Source organism: Lissotriton vulgaris, chromosome 8 (genome assembly GCF_964263255.1).
Source record: "Lissotriton vulgaris chromosome 8, aLisVul1.2, whole genome shotgun sequence".
NCBI classification, from domain to species: domain Eukaryota; kingdom Metazoa; phylum Chordata; class Amphibia; order Caudata; family Salamandridae; genus Lissotriton; species Lissotriton vulgaris.
In genome coordinates this window covers 424,512,895-424,532,313 of record NC_141696.1, presented here as the reverse complement: position 1 = coordinate 424,532,313, position 19,419 = coordinate 424,512,895, and the positions used below count along the sequence as shown (strand labels likewise).

General features: G+C 43.9%; 1 protein-coding gene across 5 annotated transcripts in view; it reads left to right on the top strand.

Annotated features, from left to right (window-relative positions):
- The window catches only part of HERC2 (HECT and RLD domain containing E3 ubiquitin protein ligase 2), a 1,676,463-nt gene that overhangs the window by 137,424 nt on the left and 1,519,620 nt on the right, over positions 1 to 19,419 (top strand). For all 5 annotated transcript variants that reach the window (XM_086934186.1, XM_086934185.1, XM_086934187.1 and 2 more), the window contains exon 4: positions 4,157 to 4,294. In XM_086934186.1, coding sequence (XP_086790312.1) covers positions 4,157 to 4,294 — 138 coding nt within the window. The remainder of the gene's footprint in view (positions 1 to 4,156; positions 4,295 to 19,419) is intronic.

Here is a 19,419-nt window from a genome sequence, read left to right as displayed (position 1 = left end):
ACTGGATGTCAAAATGTCAAAAACATTACTTTATGCAGGAAAACAGAAAAGCATGCCACAGGAGAACATTCTGATTGGGAGCTGGATTTTGTTTTTCAGTTGCCCAAATATTAAAAAATAAGAAAAATTACAGGAAATTAAAACTGCATCTTCATCTGAACTAATGATGGTTGATATTTACTTGAATATGTCAAGTATCGAATAGGATATGTAAGGTATTTGCCAAAATTGTCAGATGTCCTTGGCTTCCTCGCTTCTTTTTGAGGTGAGGGACACACTTTATAGCTGACAGAGCCTCAGTCAGCTCTGCCATGACAAACCCCTGTGTTGTGAGCCAGCCAGCTGAATGGAATTCGGAAGGCCCACTAAATTCAGGATGTGGCTTTTTTTTCTTTTTAAATTCCTGGCCCAGGAAAATAAAAACACACACTTCACGAACCCTTCCAGTTTGACAGGGACATTGTTTTTTTAGTTTTGTTTTTCTGATACAAACGTCTCATTTTGATGGTTTTTATTTGAAAAGGTAAAAAAAAAGTTGACTTGCCTGCTTTGCTACCATGATATAGCAGTCAGCCTTGAGCATTTGTGGCATAAGGTATCCCATTAGAGAAGTTGAAACTGGATACTACTCTGGTAAATAATATCCTCAAGGGCCTTAGTAAAATGGAATCCAGGCGAAACCTGAAGAGGATAACTAATGATCTATTGGCCCCCCTTATTCCCACAATGGCGATCTCTCTGGAGGAGGATGTTGGTTCTGCGGTGAGCAAGTTAGAAGATGCCATCACAGTGGCCATGGATGAACTGGCTCCTGCCTCCCTACGCTACTCTGCCAGAAAAAGGCTGTCGGCCCCCTGGTATTCAGAGTCACTAAGACATCTAAGACAGGGCTGCAGGAGGCAAGAACGACTCTGGAGGGCCAGTTGGAACATACAGCTTAGGGAAACCCACAAAACCCTTCTGAGGGAATATAAGGCTGAGGTAATAAAAGTGAAACAGGAGTACTTCTTGAATCTTACCACTGCTCTTACTTCGCCAAAAGAGCTGTTTAAGATCGTGGATTCACTGACCACATTGCAGACCCCGGACCCCGTCACCTGCACTCAAAAGCTGTGTGACGATATTGCTCTTTACTTTCATTCCAAAATTGCTGATATTGTTTCGGCCTTAGAGCTACAAAAGGCCTCAATATCTTTTTTCCACTTCTCAGGCTATTCCCTCCCAAGTATCTATCAGACCTGCTACCACGGCCCATCTGTCCAGTTTTCCTCCCCTTTCCCTCAGGAATTGGATGCCCTCCTGGCCAAGACTAGGTCGGGTTCTCCTCTCGACCCTTGCCCCCTTAAAATCCTTAAGCAGTGATACTTACTGGAGATCATGAATAGGGCAATGCGGGATGGCATCTTTCCTTCGCAATGGAAGGGAGCGGTGGTCAAACCCCTCTTGAAAAAACCTACCCTAGATCCGGAGGTTTTCAAAAACTTTCGCCCCATTTTGTTGCTCCCTGCCCCTGGAAAGATGCTGGAAACCCATCTCAACCAGCATCTTGCATCCTTTCTGGAATCCTCTGGTCTCTTGGATCACTCGCAGCACGGATTTCGGAAGGCACACAGCACTGAGTCGGCCCTCACTGTGGTGCTTGATAACATCCGCACCACAGTTGATAAGGGCTCAAGTACTCTGCTGATCCTGTTAGATCTCACGGCTGCGTTTGATACCCTATCCCCCTCTGTGCTAACATCTCGACTGAGGGAGATAGGGGTGGAGGGGCCGGCTTTCAGCCTTTTGGCCTCCTTCCTGGACCAGAGGGAACAGAGAGTGAAGCTGGGGGAGTTCCTATCTCCATCCCTGCCGGTCAAGTGTGGGGTCCCACAGGGGTCGGCGTTAAGTCAGACCCTGTTTAACATCTACGTGACCCCCCTGGCCAGGCTTATCAGATCGTTCGGGATGGAGGTAGTCTCCTACGCCGATGACACCCAGATCTTGCTGTCTCTCGCCCAGTCTGTCAGAGCTTCTGCCTCCAATTTTAGACACTGTATGGAGGCAGTTGCTCAATGGATGATTGACAACTCATTGAGGCTGAACGGCGAGAAGACGGAGATCCTCGTGTTCGGCGGGAAGGATGACATCTGGTCGACGGAACGGTGGCCCCCATCCTTGGGGACCTGCACTATGCCTACCCTCCTAGCACGAAACTTGGGGGTCATGATCGATTCGGCCCTTGCGATGGGTAATCAAGTCAATAGGACAATCTCCACTTGTTGGGGCATCATTAAGATCCTGCGGAAGATCAAGCACTACTTGTCCGTACAAGCCCGTAAGCAAATCATGGTTGCATTTATAGCCTCTCGGCTTGATTACTGCAATGCACTATATGCAGGAATAAATAAGTGCTTGCTTCAGAGACTACAAATTGTGCAAAATGCTGCGGCCAAGTTCGTACTGGACTTGCCTAGGAGGTCATCAGCTACTGCTGCCAGGAAATCCCTGCATTGGCTTCCGATTGAAGCCAGGATTTCCTTTAAGGTCCTCTGTCTGGTATATGGGGCTATGACCAAAAAAGAGACAGGAGGAATAAAAGATCTGCTGATTCCCTATGCTCCTTCCAGAAACCTCCGTTCCTCAAAAAAATTTCTTCTTTCAGTTCCCCGAGTGCGAAGAGCCAAGTGGGGAGGCAGAGCCTTTTCCAGTCTTGCCCCTATATTGTGGAAAACTGTACCCTGCGACATCAGGACTTTGCCATCGATGCAATCTTTCAGAAAGGCCTTGAAGACCTGGCTGTTTGCCAAAGCTTACCCTTAGTTACCTGGATTGCCTCTTATGATCTTTTTATAGGCGCCTTGATGCCTTTCGGCAAAGTCGTGCAAGATAAGTTTTTATTCAATTCAATTTTTTTTTTATTCAAAGTGATGTGTACATTGTTTGAAGAGCTCCGTTGCCACAAAGCAAGAGATCAGATGATGGTGGTTCCTAATATATCATAATATTGGAATGCTTCTAGTTTCCAAGATGCATATTAGAATGTGTGCTCTTATCTCGTGACTGGTGAACAAAGATACATTTCATGTGATGAAACCCACAAAGTTAAGGGGAGCAGGCTCCAACAATGATTGGTAAGAGACAAATGAAAATTGCCTCTGGCAACCCTTATTTTATAAAGCAGTTGAGAGGCAGAGCTTGATTGCTTTGAGGCCAGTGGGTTTAAATACATCTTCAAGTGCATATAATACATGCAGATCTGTATTGCATTTAAAGCAACTTGATGTTGTCCGAAGATATTGTATGGCGAACAGTTATCGAGTTGAGTGAAGCCAGCCAATTATTTGCCTATGTACTTAGAAACGTGGCTAAGTCACATTTTGCGCAGAACCAATAAAAATAACATAAACTCACTCAGGAAAGTGCTCCAGGGAACGAAATGGGAACGCCCACCTGTGCCCCAAACAACGTCTGTGACCAAGGGCCACAGAGTATACACAATAAGCAAAGTTATCACTCCCGTGCAAAAGAATACTTGATATTCACAAATGAACCATATCCGGTCAGTCCAAATAATTCCCAAAGACAAGGTGTGCTCAAATGATATCTTGTTGTTTATTTCCTTCTTTTTATTTCGTTCTTGTCAAAGCCGTAGTTACATTATACAAGCAAGAAAATTGATTGTAGATAACATCGCAAAAAGTTGCCGACACGTGTTTCGCCTCGGGGAAATTCACCCGGCGGCTTCCTCAGGGCAAGCACAAAATCTCTGAAGGTGCAATCGCCACATTCCAGGTAATACCTCTGTGTGGTCCAGTATAGTATGGGTCTAAAAGGCATGTAAGCAAAACATATCTTGCAATTATTGCCTATATTTACAAACACTTCATGTGGCTTAGTAATGTAAGAGGTGAAGTCGTTAGCACAAAGAGTTTGTAATCTTCATGAAATGTGATAAATTTGTGTCTTGAGGTGGGTTACAGAGAATTTCCCTGCAAATAGCATACCGCTGCAGTTTTTATTTTAATATAATTGCTTGGGAGATACTCCTTACAATAGCTGTATAAAGGGTTGTTATCTGTTAGACTGTTCTGGCATGCTTTCCTGTTGTACCCTTTAGACCCCCTTGATAATCTCGACCTGGTTGTAAACTAATCCTCAATGTTTGATTATCTAGATGACGGGAATGAATGCCAGAGCGCATCAAAGAAAGATGACCAGAATGACAAAGAGAAAAAAGATGAAGAAGAGACTCCTGTACCAGCTTACAGGGCGAAATCAATCATGGAGAGCTGGGTGTGGGGCAAACAACCAGGTAATTGTTGACAAACTCTGCATTCTCTTTGTTGGAAGCTTAAACCAATGTTTATAGATTCTCTTTTTTGGTGGGCCAACACTGTTCTATTTTTTTTTTAGCAATAATGATTGAAACAATCAATCACTATTGAACGGATTAGCAATGGATTTTGCGAATCTCTATACTACAATCACATTTATCAAATGTCTAGTGCAGAAACCCAAACTTAAAGCCTGTTGATCAATCGATGGCGTTTATTAGAATCCAATTAACATTTTTGTCAAAAAAAACGATGCGGATGCTAATAAATGCCATCCTTTGGTCAACTGACATTATGCTAAACTTTTCATTAGATGATTGATGAGCCAGCTATAGTTTAGCTCAAAGAGCCTGGCTACTTGTCTGTTTTGAAGCACTCCTACTTATTCAGTAGCTCATTACATTATTGTACATAATGTTCTCTGTTGTGTGGTTGCTTTTATTGGAACTATCCAGTGATCAGAATTGTTTCTGCAGTAAATAAGAATGCCTTATAGTACTTTTCTTCATTAGATTTCACACAGTTGAAATGCAGCCCATATTAGAAATGATGATTTCGAAGTGTACTGCGTGCTGTTAATAGCCTGTTGCTGGAATGTATAGCCATTTCATTTGGAGCTGTTGTGAAGGTACCAAAGTGCCATACCTTATGTAAACATCTAAATATATGCTCACCTTTCAGGAGAAGTATTCCACTGTGGATGACATTGCATGCCTTTTTTTTTTTAACTTGGTAAATTGTTTTCGTTTGATTCTTGACGGACATCCCTCCATATTTTGCAACAGGCTAAGTGGATGCTTTTCCCGAGACTGCTGTCCAGGATAGCATTTGCAAATATTTCTGGGTCAACCAAATAGGCTTAGTAGTTTCCTAATTTTACATTCACTGAACAGCGTACATTGCTGATATGTTGAGGCGAGGTGTGCTCTGCTAAAATATTTTTTAAGTGTTGTTGTCCCTGCTTTAAAGGTGGATTGTGGTCAACTGCCTATCTCTGCAGTAATGGACAGGCCAATAAGGGTGTTGGCACCTCCCAGCTATACACTCCTCCACCTGACACGCCGATGACATTGGCTGTGCCTACTTCATGTCTCTGCTTTGCACTATCCCTCAGCTTAGAAACACTTAGGATTCACCCATTAACTACTGTGAGCTTGCTTCTAAATCTTTTGATTGACTGAACTTAGCTTTGAATTTTGTAGACGTGATCATTCTTATTTTATTTTATATTAACGGTTGTGGGTAATTTGTCACCTTTACCTGGAAATCTACAAAATGATTGTTACCTTAGCATGCACTTATTTAACCAGGTAAAAGGCTATCAAGTTTAAGTCCTAGGTCAAGCATCCTTTAAACGTGTTGTGTGTAGTGGCATGCAAGGGCCTCTAAGCAATAATATTGGAGAGTTTTCTGCATTGGTCGCTTGCAAGGTAATAATTCTTCACCCAAATTCCTTGTGTTCCACTGTATAGTATTGTGCTTCTGTTGCAGTGCTTTCACAGTGAATCCTTCATTTCCTGCAGAGTCAACACTTTGATACCTTTTATGCAAATGGCTCTCATCCTCTTTAACTGGTAACCGGTCCATCTCCTGACATGTGAAAGGTGGCTATGCTGTGGTCCGAAATGACGCTGCCAGTTGCGTCTCTATCACACCTGGACACTAGCGCATAGTGCCATATTGGTGGAGTATGCTTGGGCTTTGATAGTCCCCCATGCCTATGCATGAGCACGGGTCTTTCCCTTGTGTCCTGCTTCCTAGCCCCTACTCATTGTCCCCCAGTCTGTACCCACGTACGCTACCTGACCCATATGAAAACAACCCTGCAGCAGGGAGAAGTAGAAGTAAAAGTTGTGGCGAGTGCAGATTTCCGTGAAGTAGGCCCTGGAACATCAGTTGCCTCATTAGTGTGCTGCTTGTGTCTCACTTCCTTGCTGCTCCCCTCCTTTCTCACTGCACCTCCTGCTTATAGCCCTTTAAAAGGCTGTTGGTCTCCGTTATGTATTATTATAGTTGTAATTCATGCCTCAGACTAGGCGACAGTGTGCTTTATTGTTGATGTGTTGTGGTCCCCCTTGACTGCCCTGCTTTGCACGCTCTGCTCTGCTTACCTGTTGGCTCTGTCCAGCTCTAAGTTCCCCATGGTCCTGCCCTGTTCTGCTCTCCCTCAAGTTCCTTCCCTGTTGTAACTTTGTCTCCCATGACTTGCAGTGTTTTACTTCCCCTCCCCCTAATGATCTACGTTATTGCACAACAAAATGGTCTTGTCCTTTTATAGTTAATGGCCATGATCTTTCACTGTTGTGCTCTCCCCTCCCATGACCCCACCCCTCATTGACTCCTGCTTTTACCCTGCGCTTCTGTGCTTCCCCCTTTTACTCTGTGCTGGTGCTCTGCCCCTCTGTACCTCTGTACCCTGCACTGACGCGCTGTCCCTCTGGACCCTGCGCTGTCCCTCTGGACCCTGCGCTGTCCCTCTGGACCCTGCGCTGCCCCTCTGGACCCTTTGGGGCCACGCGCTGCCCCTCTGGACCCTTTGGGGCCACGCGCTGCCCCTCTGGACCCTTTGGGGCCACGCGCTGACCCTCTGGCCCCTCTGGGGCTTCGTGTGGCCGTGCCCGCACTTCTGGGGCCACATGCTGCCGTTCCGCCCCTTTGTGATAAGAGTTTTTTTATTATATAGCGAAAGGGTATTTACCATACTTCACTAACATACTGTGCAGGTAGAGTATGGTCAGCAAAAGTTCCAGGCTTTATTTAATGTAGCGAGCTCTGTCTTTTCATTATTACTTACACTTGCACATAGCTTTTCATTATTAAAAAGCTGTTTTGATTGGCACTACCTGTACTTGACCAGGTTGTACACATGAAATTAGACAACATCTTGGTTATGATTTGTCTACTATGATTGGCATTTATTTCTCTTTTGCATGTTTACTATAGCCTTATACCCCGCCGTAGAGGGCTATACCGGCTATTAAAGGCCCTCTACAGCGTTAAAGGCCCCGAGCCGAAGGCGAGGGCCTTTAACAAGGGAGAGGGACTTTAATAGCGGTGTAGCCCATCTACGAAGGGCTATAAGGCTATTAGAACATTCTGTCACTAGAGGACAGAATGTTCTAACAAAAAAACAAAGCCTTATGGGAGTGTGAGGGGATTGCAATCCCCTCAGGCTCCCTGAAGCCTTTGTTCACAGCCAGAGCTGTGAACAAAGAAACATTGGAATGTTGGAGCTCCAGGCTTATACCAGCCATTATAAGCCCGGAGCACTCCATTGTTTTCAATGGAGCTCCCAACATTCCAATGTTCTAAAAGTCATTAACATCTTTCATTGTCTGTGTGACTTATGAGGGCCTGAAAATAAAATGTTGGTATTCTCTAAAATGTCTCCACTATATCCTTCCATCGATTGGCCACTATAGATTTTAAAAGCTTTTGTATAGCGTTCTGAGGTTAGGATTTTATTCTTCTTTTCTAATTTATAATGTGCTCCACCTTTCAAAGTTGTAAAAGTGATGAGTGGCTTTAGTAGAAAATTTGGCATGTCATGGCAAATATATAACTGTAAGAAACCCACCTCTATATAGTGTATTGCAATAGGGTACTTTATGCAGAGAGGTAGGCGAGACCCTTATTGGTTTCCAGAGGCAAATGTTGATAATACTAACGCTCTATTTTATGGTAGTGTGTGTGAGCAGTTAGGCTTATCAGAGGCGAGTGCTAAGCCCACACACCAAGGCAATAAATGGCTACACACACTCAAGGAATGAAGGTGAGACCAAATTAGAAAAATCGTACTTCTTTTTATATAAATATTTAGACCAGGAACTTTGGTACAAGGTAAATACTTTTCACAATACAATAAATTACAGTAAAATGCAATAATCAGAGTTGTGGGCATTTGCGCATAATACATTGCGTATTGAAGGATAAAAGCAAGAGGGGGCTCGAAAAACAAGGCAAAAGGGGTCACTGTAGCTGGCGCTACAAAGACAAGGGGGCACCTGTAAATTGCAAAACAAAGGGGGGACTTGCAAGCAAGCCAGAAGAGAGTAGGGATCGCAAGGGCTCTGAGTCTGTGGGAGTACAGCTGGATTGAAGATGCTCAGGCTGGGTGCAGAGAAGATGTACAGCTGGGCAACAGCGCACAAAGAAGCACCTCTCTGCCAGGAGCTGGCACCTTGGAGTGATCCCAGAGAGGTGGGTCGCTGAAGTCCTAATTCCCTCGTCTGGTGCTGGCTGTAAAGTTGGAGTCTGCCTGGACTCAGTTTTGTAGGTTTTTGCAGCAAGGGATCCGGTACCCCGGGTGTTGGTGCTTTGCAGCTCCGGTGGGTCCTGAGGCCTCAAGACTTGGTGCAGAGGCCGAGTTGACCCTCCAGAACAAGAGTACCTTCAGATGGCACATGGAGATGTCGGTTGGGCTGGGGAGCTGGACGATGCTGGACCAGACTTTGCTGTTTTGGAGACCTTGCGGCAGCAGGGGGATAGTACCTCTATTTTGAGGAAGTTCTTTGCCAATTTGTGAAGTGGTGATCCACCAGGGTTTGTGGAGGCCACACAGTGATGAGACGAGCTGTCACTGGTTAGAGGCGGCAGACCCGAGAGCAGAGGACGGCCCGGGACCAGGGTTCGATTCCCGGCGCGGCAGGTTTCTGGACCAGGGTCAGCGGACTCGATACTTCTCTCGCCTCGGTGCCCACTCTGATCAGCGATCACACTCGGCAACTCTGGGCATTAGCTTGCCTCATCTTCACTAACGGCCCCACCAGACCGCCGGGGATGCCTGGTCTCACCCTGGAGATACCCATTAAGGGACCATCTCTCAGGGAAGCCAGGAAGGGTTTCGCAGCGGTCGAAGCGCCTTGGGACCCTACGGGTAAGTAGTGCGCTATATAAATGCCAATACATACATACATACATACATACATAGGATGGCGAATGTCGAGCTATAGGCGGCAGGCAAGAGTTTGCGCCCAAAGTTCAACACAAGGTTGTCAGTTCTCGGTCCAACATAATTTCTTTGCTCGTCTTCTTGTGTATGTGGAATCCAAGTTCAGAGTCTGCGGATGCCACCTAAATAGTAAATTTAGGGGCGTTTACAAGGGGGTGATGGGAGGTAGCCATTGGGCCCCTTACCGGGGGCCCACCTCTTGGGGAGTGGAGCATAGCCCTAGCCCTGATTGGATGATTGGAATAGTCCCACCATCTTCTAGATGATGGGCACTAAAAATGTTCTTCCCCTCTCCTCCACCACCTGAGGGGTTGAGTTGGCAGAGGGGGTGGGGGGGGCACACGTCCCATTCTTTCTACATTTTCCCGCATGGCTTCCTTCCAAAAAGGGGGTGATGACATGAGGGGGCCTACTCCTTCTATCAGAAGAGGCTGGATGGATTTGTTTCAGAGGCAGCCACGCTGCCTGCCCCAGATGACTCTTCCTGACCGGGGAAAGGTGTTAACACCTCTGCCCAGGACAGGCTTTGTTCTCGACCTCTAAGTGAGCTGGCACTCACCAAATGAAGTCAGAATTCTGTGTAGTGGCGACAGGCTGGCTTGGACCAGTCAGTGACCACACTAAGGGTTTGTAGGTTTCCGGGGAACGCCCTAAGGGGTTCCCTGTGTGCAGATAGATCTGAAACTGGAATCAGTGCAGGTTTATTAAGAGGAGATGTTTGGTACCAAACATCCCAAAGTACAGTGGAGCCATCATGGAGCTGGGGATGACGAGTGTCCAGCCCATGTACTCTTCATGGCTTTCCTGTTCACTTACAGTATCCAAAAATCGGCCCGGATATTGCAGGGGCAGATCTACTCCATATATTGCACCCTGCCTTAGGACTATAAGGCCTGCCAGAAGGGTGTCTTAACTATATATATATATCCCATGCAGTCTTTGTGGGTATGGCACTCAGGGAAGTGTGCCATGTTGACTCTTCGGTTTTGTCTGCACCAAGAATCGCAGTCTGCGAAGGCAGGATGCTTGGCGTCAGTGAGGGTACCCTAGGGCGGCACAATTTGTGCTGCTACCCTTGGAGTTCCTTTTCATTGTCCATGCCCTAGGTACCAGGGGTACCATTTACTAAGGACTTACAAGGGGTACTTAAGTTGTGCCAATTGGGAAACAAAAGGTACAGTTTAGGGAGAGAGCTTCTGGCACAGGGTTCCTGGTCGCCAGGGATCCTGTGCACTTCCAGTCGAAATTACATCATTTTCCAGGCATAAAGTGAGGGCCTAACCATGTCCGAAACAGACAATTTCCTACAATAATAAATTAGAGTACTCCTATTATGATACTCCATTGGGAGTAAAAGAAATAACTTATTTTCTGATTTATCGTATACAGCTGCTGCATATTGATAAAATGTTAATGAGTGATGGTGTCTTTGTGAATCTATATGGAAGAAAAGGCTTGGTTTACCAACTATTGTTGTTGGAGTAATAGTCTTCCGTAGTAATGTAAAATGAAAAAGCAAGTACGAACCACTCTTGATAATTCTTAAGATAACTATGTTGGCGCTGTTGGGGCATGCAGCATTATACAAACATTTTTGATTGAGCAATACAACCTTCATTCCTGTTGTATATGAAACCTTTCTGTTTCCTGGAGCGTTCTGTGGTAATGTCTTTTACAACTGTTATCCCTGGGCCTTAGCCACAGTTGTACTTCAGTTGAATAATCAGGGTATTAACTTGAACTTTTAACTTGGCAAGTCAGCAGAATGAACAGTCCCTCCTTACAAACAGCAGATGGTAGTAAATATGGAACTTAAATACAGGTGCTCTCTAAATGTATTGCAGAAGTTGTGGAATACATTTTAAAATAATTTTCAACGGTTGGCTTTTTGAAAAAAATAACAGTTTGCTCTTGATACATGTGCATGTGAATCTTCTGGTCCAGAGTTCATCTTCTGGTCCTTAATTCTACTGCTGATATATACAATTTTGCAATTAGGGCGCCCTGTTAAGGGGGACGGCCAAGGAGGAAGAAGCTAGCAATATTGCTGTCCTACTTAAAGATTTAGTTTCAATGTCCTCTAGATGGAGATCTGTTCAGTCATGCTGAACGTCTAGGGCTTAAAATAAAGCTTCCCCCTGCTGTGTTTTAGCAAGAGAGAGTGCCCACTGATTGTAAGGACCTACAGGACATTTTGCTCTTCTAATGATCTTGGCTTTGCATCTACTATGTTGTTGAGATTGTAATGATTTTGCTTTTGTTCCAGAAAGATCCAATGGCATGCACTGTATTCTTGTGCATCATTTGAATTTACTCATCCAGCAGGGCCTACCTTAATGTCACATTTCTCATTTGTGTACAGTTTGTTTTGTCACACTGCCTTGGAGCAACCATCTGGCAGTTAAATTCATTCAAAGGATGCGAGTTGCAAAGATATCTAAGCTCTTTGATTGAAACATTTACAGATAGATAGATTTGAGGAGGATTACCGTTGAAGCTTAGTAGACAGATTTGGGGAGGATCACCTTTGAAGGCTTCTAAGCTGCCTTCAATACACCCTCTATTAGTGTGAGGCAGTGTTCATGAGACTTTCTTGCCCATATATGGCTCTTGGAGTGGATATATTCTGAACTGGAACAATAAATACTGAATTGGATTATCCATCACCTCCATAATTTTAAGTCTTGTCGTTTGTCTCCTATAGTCTCTTAGTGTTTAGAAGATATTATGATGACCAATGCAAGAAATTGAGACAAGCCCGCCAATCTAGGTACTCCTTGACTCATGAGAAGCAGTATGTCCAAGCAATAAATGCCCCTAAAAATGGGTAGAGCTGCTTACATTGTTTACGTGCAGCGCATAGCTAAAAGGTTAAGAAAAATAAAGGTGCTAGCGCTGGCTGAGATACCTCCCGCCTGCCCTCTTGCCAACAATTTTAAAAATCTGACTCTGCTAGCTCTAGCCATGCCATAACTCTTGTAAAATACATTTCAGCCATGCTTCTCAAGAGCCATGTCACTGTGTAACATGTCTAAAAAAAACATTGGCAAAGGCAATAGCTTGCTTAGGTGAGATGTTTTGAGCTTGCCAAGGCTTGTTTCGTTTTTGTTTCTTGTTTATTTTTCTTCATACCATGGGAGTGCGTATATGTTCTTGCTTTCTTCCTGTGTGCTTATTCTCCCCTCAAATCATCTAATCCTTGCTCTCTGAGCTCTCCTTATTGCTGTCCCCTCGCTCTGTCACAATTGCTCAGTGTCCTCCCCATAAAGTTAAAAAAATAAGTAATTTGAAGTGTTCTTTTTTGGGGAGGGGGGCGTGGGGGGGGGGGGGGGTGGAGGAGACCTGGCAGCTGCAGTTTGCTACTGAGCCACCCCTTTCTATTTGATATTTTTTTCCACATACATTTTGAATTTACCATTACAAGATTTCCACACGCCATCTTAAAAAGCCAAATTAAAAGTAAAAAAAAAAAAGTGGCACCCGTTACCTGATGAGGCATAAGTGCGCAATCATGGTGACACACATGCGTCATCATGCTGCAATGTACATTTCTTTTGTTGTGCAGACACTGTTCTGCGTCAGCAAAACAGCATTTATGTGTTTTAGGTCTCGCCTACACAGCGCGCATGTGCTGCATAGGAGGGCCTTTAGCCTTCGCTCTGCTCATTTTCAAGCACACGCTCGTGCTTGTGGCGGCATCCACCTTGCGGGAGCGAGCAGCTGCGTTGCATTCTAATTGGCTGTTGCTCGCTCCCGAAAGGCGGATGCCACCACAGGCACGAGTGTGCTTCAAAACAGTCATTAAGCAGAGCACAGGCCACGTTTTTCTTCACTCACTCTTTTTGCTTTCAATCGCGGCACTCGTGCTTTGGCGGTAAATATCTCAAGCCAAAGCACAAGTGCCGTGCTTGTGTGTATTTGCCACCCGGCTTCCTTGTTTGCTTTTCTTGTGGTGCAGACACTATTTTGTGGCCAGTTTATATGCAATGCTTTCAGCGTTCGTTTGGTGCCGAAGTACTTTTTTCTTAATCAGGGTGTACTTTTTGTAAGGTTATCGGCTTTTTACCACAGGACGTTAGTCGGTTATCACTGGTGTCTGCCTGGCAAGTATTTTTGGCGGGCGGTGGCATTCGAATTTCTGCTATTACTTGCTTACAGAAAGAGGGTAAAATCCATCTTTTGGATTGGGCTAGTGTCCACTTTGTTTAATTTTGGATGATGGCAAATCCCCGCATGTCTCTAGCAATGAGGACTATTCGGTTAAGTAATGCGTCAAATAATTGCAACCAGAGGTTCAGCTGTGCCTTGTAGCGCTTAATACTCTCAAAGCATTATATGTTTTTCTCCTAACTCACTTTTCAGTCTCTTCTTTTTTCTCTCTTAACTGCTAGCTGTCTCTATTCCCCTCTTTCTCTAACTGTTTCTCAATATTTCTCCCCTTTTCCTCGTCACATCCTCCTTTCTTTTGTTCTTTTCTCGCTCATTCAATGTCTAACCTCCCTCCTGCCTGAATTTCGTTCTCATTCTCTCTGCCACTCTGTCCATCTTGCTGCCTTTCTCTCCCATCACTCTCTACATTCTGCCTCTCCGCTGATTCTTCTGATGCAAAGTACATTGTTTCCATATTTCACTCGTTCCTGTTTTTGCTATGATTGCTTCCCTTGTAGTTTATCTCTCAATAACGTGGGTTGGGATATTTATCAAAATTATAGTGGTTATACGAGTGCTGATGTTCAATCTTGGTGTTAAGGGCTGGGATCGGTTGGAGGAGGGGGCAATATTATTTCCAGCACAATATATGGATTGTGGACAAGCCTAAAGAGAAATTATAGATAATGACTGCCCAGTTTCTCCAACAAACCAATAGGTTGAGGCAGAATCAATCACATGCTCGAACATGTGACACACCACCCTGCTACTACTGAGCCCAGAGACATTGTTAGGGCGGTCTTGATAGCTTAGCCTATTGTTACCAATTATTTAAAATAAAAATTAGTGTTTCTCCATGTCGAGCATTCGTAGGCCTCATTAGCTATTCTCTAGGATACGAACTGCTGTTCAGCCAGCTGTAACTATTCGTCGTGCTGCGTCAGTGTTTGAGTTTCCCAGTGGGTTACGTAATATGTTAGCTGTTTTTTGCATCAGAAGTAATGCCTTCCTTGTGTTTAGTACGTTTTCCCATTTGTTGCGATTGTCTTTACTTTGCAGTTTGTTTTTTAGCTTTAAACTGATATGCCTCAAAGGTTGACTCATTCAGGGGAAGGGACGGGTTATTTCGGAGAGGTGTGGCTCAATGGTTAGAGGCGGCAGACCCGAGTGCAGAGAACGGCCTGGGACCAGGGTTCGATCCCCGACGCGGCAGGGTCTTGGACCAGGATCAGCGGACTGATAATTCTCGCATTGGTGCCTACTCCGACCAGGGAGCACACTCGGCAACTCTGGGCATTAGCTTGCCTCATCTCCACAACGGCCCCACACAAACGCCGGGGATGCCTGGTTTCACCTTGGAGACCCCCAGGAGGGACTATCTCACAGGGAAAGCCAGGACGGGTTCCCCAGCGGTCTATAGCGCTACGAGGCCTCTGGGTAGCAGTGCGCTTTACAAGACACAACAATTTACAATTTACAATTTCCAGGGTGGCTTTTCCATAGCAGTAAGGCTCATTCTTTTTAAGCACTTTTGACATCACAGGAGATAGCAAAGGGCTATAAGGCGCTATACAAATACAATTACAATACACTATCAGTAAGAGTGCCTCGTAGCCTCTCAGATGGTGTTTCCAGCTTCTGCCCCTTGGGCCTGGTCGGACATGTCCTTGTTTACCTGAGGTTGGTTCTCTCCAGGGCCTTAATCACTGGGGAGGGCCTTTGCCTTTTTAAAGGCCCTTAGAGCACTTTGCTGAGGTGGAGATGTTTATCTTGGGTAATAATGCACTGCTCATTGTACAAGGTTGTTTAAGGGGCAGACAGCCCACTTGCGGCTCTGAAGGAAGTGGTTCTTAAAAAGATATTGTTGTACTGGCAAGGGCCGGTACTTCATAGCTCCGGTGAGCACCCCCACCCTTGCAGCCAGTGCCATCATTAAAATACCAATGCTTTGTTGTAAAGACTAAAAAAATGAATGCTCTGCTGCAACTTGGCGAAACATGGTATCTACTGAATTCTAGGAATAGTCCTGGTTTACTCCTAGAGTTCATGACTTGGCCAGGAACACTACCAAAGCAATTCATATCAACCTCTTTAAGGTTCGCGCCATAACAGTATATCTACAAAGGAAGCATCGCTGGTCTAGCTATCAAGGCGCTGTGGTGCGGGTCCTTTCTGTGACCCCACACTGCCTTTCGACCTTCTTGGCTTATGTCAGCCACACAGGTCGTGCTGTTGGCCGGTCTCCTGCAGGTGTTCCTGTTCTCCAGGCTGGTAGCATGTGCTCCGGGCCTTATTTATTTGTTCATGCAGCTTGAACATAAGAAAAGTCGTAGGTAAGGGTAATGGCGGTACAAATAGGAGTCGGACTGAATGTGTGACTTATACCAGACTGGGTTACAGAGATGTACAAAGAGGCTGCTGTGTGTTGAGAGGACAGCCAAAAACCTATATTAGACTTTTTTTAAATCCCATATTTATAGTTTAGGGCACAAGAATGGAATTGGCTATCAAGTTGCTGCTAATTCCATATCCTTTCCGGTACTCCTAGCGGCGTTGTCAGAGTACAGCGCCCTTAGTCCTTCCAGAGCACCAGGCCCGTGCAATGCGCAGTGTGGCCCGGTCCATGCTTACAGGTGTTAATCCCTGAAGTTTGTGCACCAATTGAGGGCAGGGTTCAAAGTTACCCATCCCTGCGGTACTTGTTAATAGACTCTAGATCCAGATAATAAAAAATAAAATAGTTGAACAAATATTGTCTTAAAAGAGTGCAGAAACAGAAGAATAAGAAAACGCACAATATGAAAAAGTAACTTATAAAAGAGGAAAGGTAAAACATATGTATAGTTTTACTTTCCACCTATATGTATCTTATTGAGATAACTAAACTCTAAAATACATAACAGAACATTAGAACCCTGTCTCTTTTCCACTTAAACTAAGCACAGAACATGGCGAGTCGAAAATGGATGCATCATTCATAAACACTGCACTGAAAAGACTTAGTCTTCCAGTAACTTAGGTCTTTGCAAGGGCACTGTATCTAGCTTCAGTTGGTGCAAGGGCCATTCATGTATATATTATACAAGGGCACGTTAACTTTGCTTTAGGTGTGGGGAGATTAAGTGACTTGCCCAGGATCACAGGGTGTTAAAGAAACGTCTGGACTCCAACCCGGTTCCAAAAGCGGCAGCTGTAGCCCATAAGCCAAATCTCATCCCCACCCTTTTCCTGTTAAGCTCTCAATTTGCAAACTATTCTCCCCCTTTCGCCTGCACGCTTCACCCATCCCAAAGCACTTAATTGCCACTAACTAAATACTTATAAGGTCCCAAAGGTGAGACCTATTGGCTATGCCAATGCTTGTCTTTTCAATTTGTCGATGCAAACGCTTTAGTAATGTGCAGTGGCAAAGCCCAAAGATCGGGTAATGCCATTTTAAAGCAAGATCCAGTGCCTGTTCCTTCCTGTAGTGGTTTCGGCTTTGCAATTACAAACCACGGACTGGAAAAGTTCATAGATAATTGTTAAAGCTATTTGGCAAATGTATGTTCCAGCTTTGCAAAGTCGCATTTAAGGGGGCTGCTAAAGTGATTTTGTGTTAACGTGTTAAGGGATTTTATCCACTTTTGCTTACTATCCATGTCATTGTAATTGAAAATATTTCTAAAATGTTAATTTTATGAGTGGCCCATTGGCATGTATCCTTGTATGCTTAGAAATGCTCCTTATTATAAAGGTAAGGAACTTTATATAATACTGCTTAACTCAGTGTGGAACAGATCATTTCAGATTATTTCTTTTTTTGGTCACCCCTTCCCTCAAATGACCTCTACTCAGTAGCTCTGCCCAAATGTTGATGTGTATACTTGGTAATGACACCCGAGGTGAATGGATAGCCCTGCTCTTTGAGTACAGAAATGGAGAAGGCGCCATGTGCTTTAAAGCAATGTTGTCTGTTATGTTTACTTGAAGCAGTAGCCATAGCGCCTTAACCTGTCCTCGTCTCTTTACCACACTAATTTTTATTACCTTAATATACTCAACTTTACAGCTTTTAGCTCCTTTAGCAGAATTCCTTGTGGGAAAATAAGCAACCACATTAGGTCTTAGGGATATTTTTGTTTTATTTAGTGGTAAACCCATATCAAACACTCCTTTTTGCTTGGTTGGAACATTTCTGTAAGTGTTCACAATTTGAAGTGTTTTTTGAATATTTTTTTAGGAGCGTTTTGAACATCCTATTGATTTTTGCCTTTGTGAGACTTTGAACTCTATTTATATGCGTTTTTGTTTCAACTAAGACTGAAATATCATGGATCACAGTAAAATGGGAAATTAAGTAAACCATGTTATGTCGGCCACCTGTCCCGTATCTTTCTTTTAAGCATTTCTAGGGTCTTAACTGTACATTTAAAATGATTCGATTCATTGACATGGTACGTAGATACTACTGAATTTTAGTCGCATTTTTACCATGACCACCCGAGTGTGCTCGTTTTCAAATTGACTTAAGCTTTTGTTGTTACTTTCGAGAGTGCAGTTGCACTTAAATATCACATTGCATCGTGTGACAGAAAATAGAGCTCCCGCATTAGTGGTGAAAAGGGAAAGTTGCTAAAAAGCTGCAAGACATAGTGTAATGCATATCACGTAACCTTGTTTACACCCTTTTAATAGCCTGCTCTTATTTTGGTTTCAGTCTCCATCACAGTAAGATTAGCATACACACTTGCTTGTGGAGTTGAGCATGCATGCTGTTTTTATCCTCGTGGATTTTGGCGCCTTCCTTAATTAATGGTTTATTTTTCAGCGTATCTTGTGTTGTAAGCGCATCCGTTGTTGGCAGTCATCCGCACTTTCTCTGAGGTGCAAGCTTTTACTCAGAAGACCAAGATTAAGGATGTTGGTAGAGAAAATGCACACCAAGGCTTACTAGAGCAGTTATTTGGGACTTATTTAAGTCATTACGTGTACATTGTAGGATATCCGTCAGTGGCTGCCTTGCAAACCAGTTATACAAATGTTGACTAACCTGCGGCTAATGATCCTCACATTAATTACCAGGCACAGATGGAATACTGATGTCACCTTAGAGAGGTGTCTCAACTTGTGTTTGGGCTGGCGGACGGGTTCTACGGATTGCATTTTTTAGACATATTTACATTACTCAAAGTATGTCATTACTATGGTCTCAGAGTGCCACTTCGATCTGTACCCTTTTTCTGATCTAGAGAAATATGGTATCATCTGGAGTCCGATTGGAAAGAAATAGCAGCTGCAGCTTCTCTGTTATTTTAGTGGTTGTTTTGTTTGGAGTGGATGGATTTTAATAATAAAATGATAGACGGTTTATGGAGTTAATGTTTGTGACTGAAGTTATTGCCACAATCTGGCGGCTAATGTTGTGGGTTAGTTGTTTTATGCATTTTCTGGTTTGTTCTTAAATTAAAAGTTACTAGTGGTGTTAGGGAGCCATTAAATTTGCCAGCAGGCTTACCTGGTCGGTGTTAGTTGTGTGTAAGTATCTATGTTCAAAGTGTACCTTTGGTTGGTTGGCAATGAATTATTGGATAGAACATGTGCACTTCCCACAGAGTGATATTCAGCTATATTTTATCTGAGCTCTGTTGGATGTTAAAGGTTTACTGTTTAATACATTATGTTGCATGTGCTGTGTTGTTTATCTATGGCTGCATTGATAACTATGTGGCCAATCTGTGCAGTGTTGGATGTTTTCTTGTGTGCGTTGATTTTTTAGGTCTTGCTTGCAGACAACGTTAGCTGGTTGTAGTTGAAATCTGTTCATTCAAATACATTAGAAAGTATTAATACAGTGGACTTTGGGGAAACCCCTTGCTTTTCGTTGGATGGTTTTGTTCAGTCTCTTTTCTTTGCTTCTTATTCATTTACTTTCCTCCCAATACTTTCTTTGTCTTACTTCTGGAGCATTTCTTCTTTACTTGTTCTTTTCAGAAGACTTGTGTCCTTCCACTGCTTGCATTT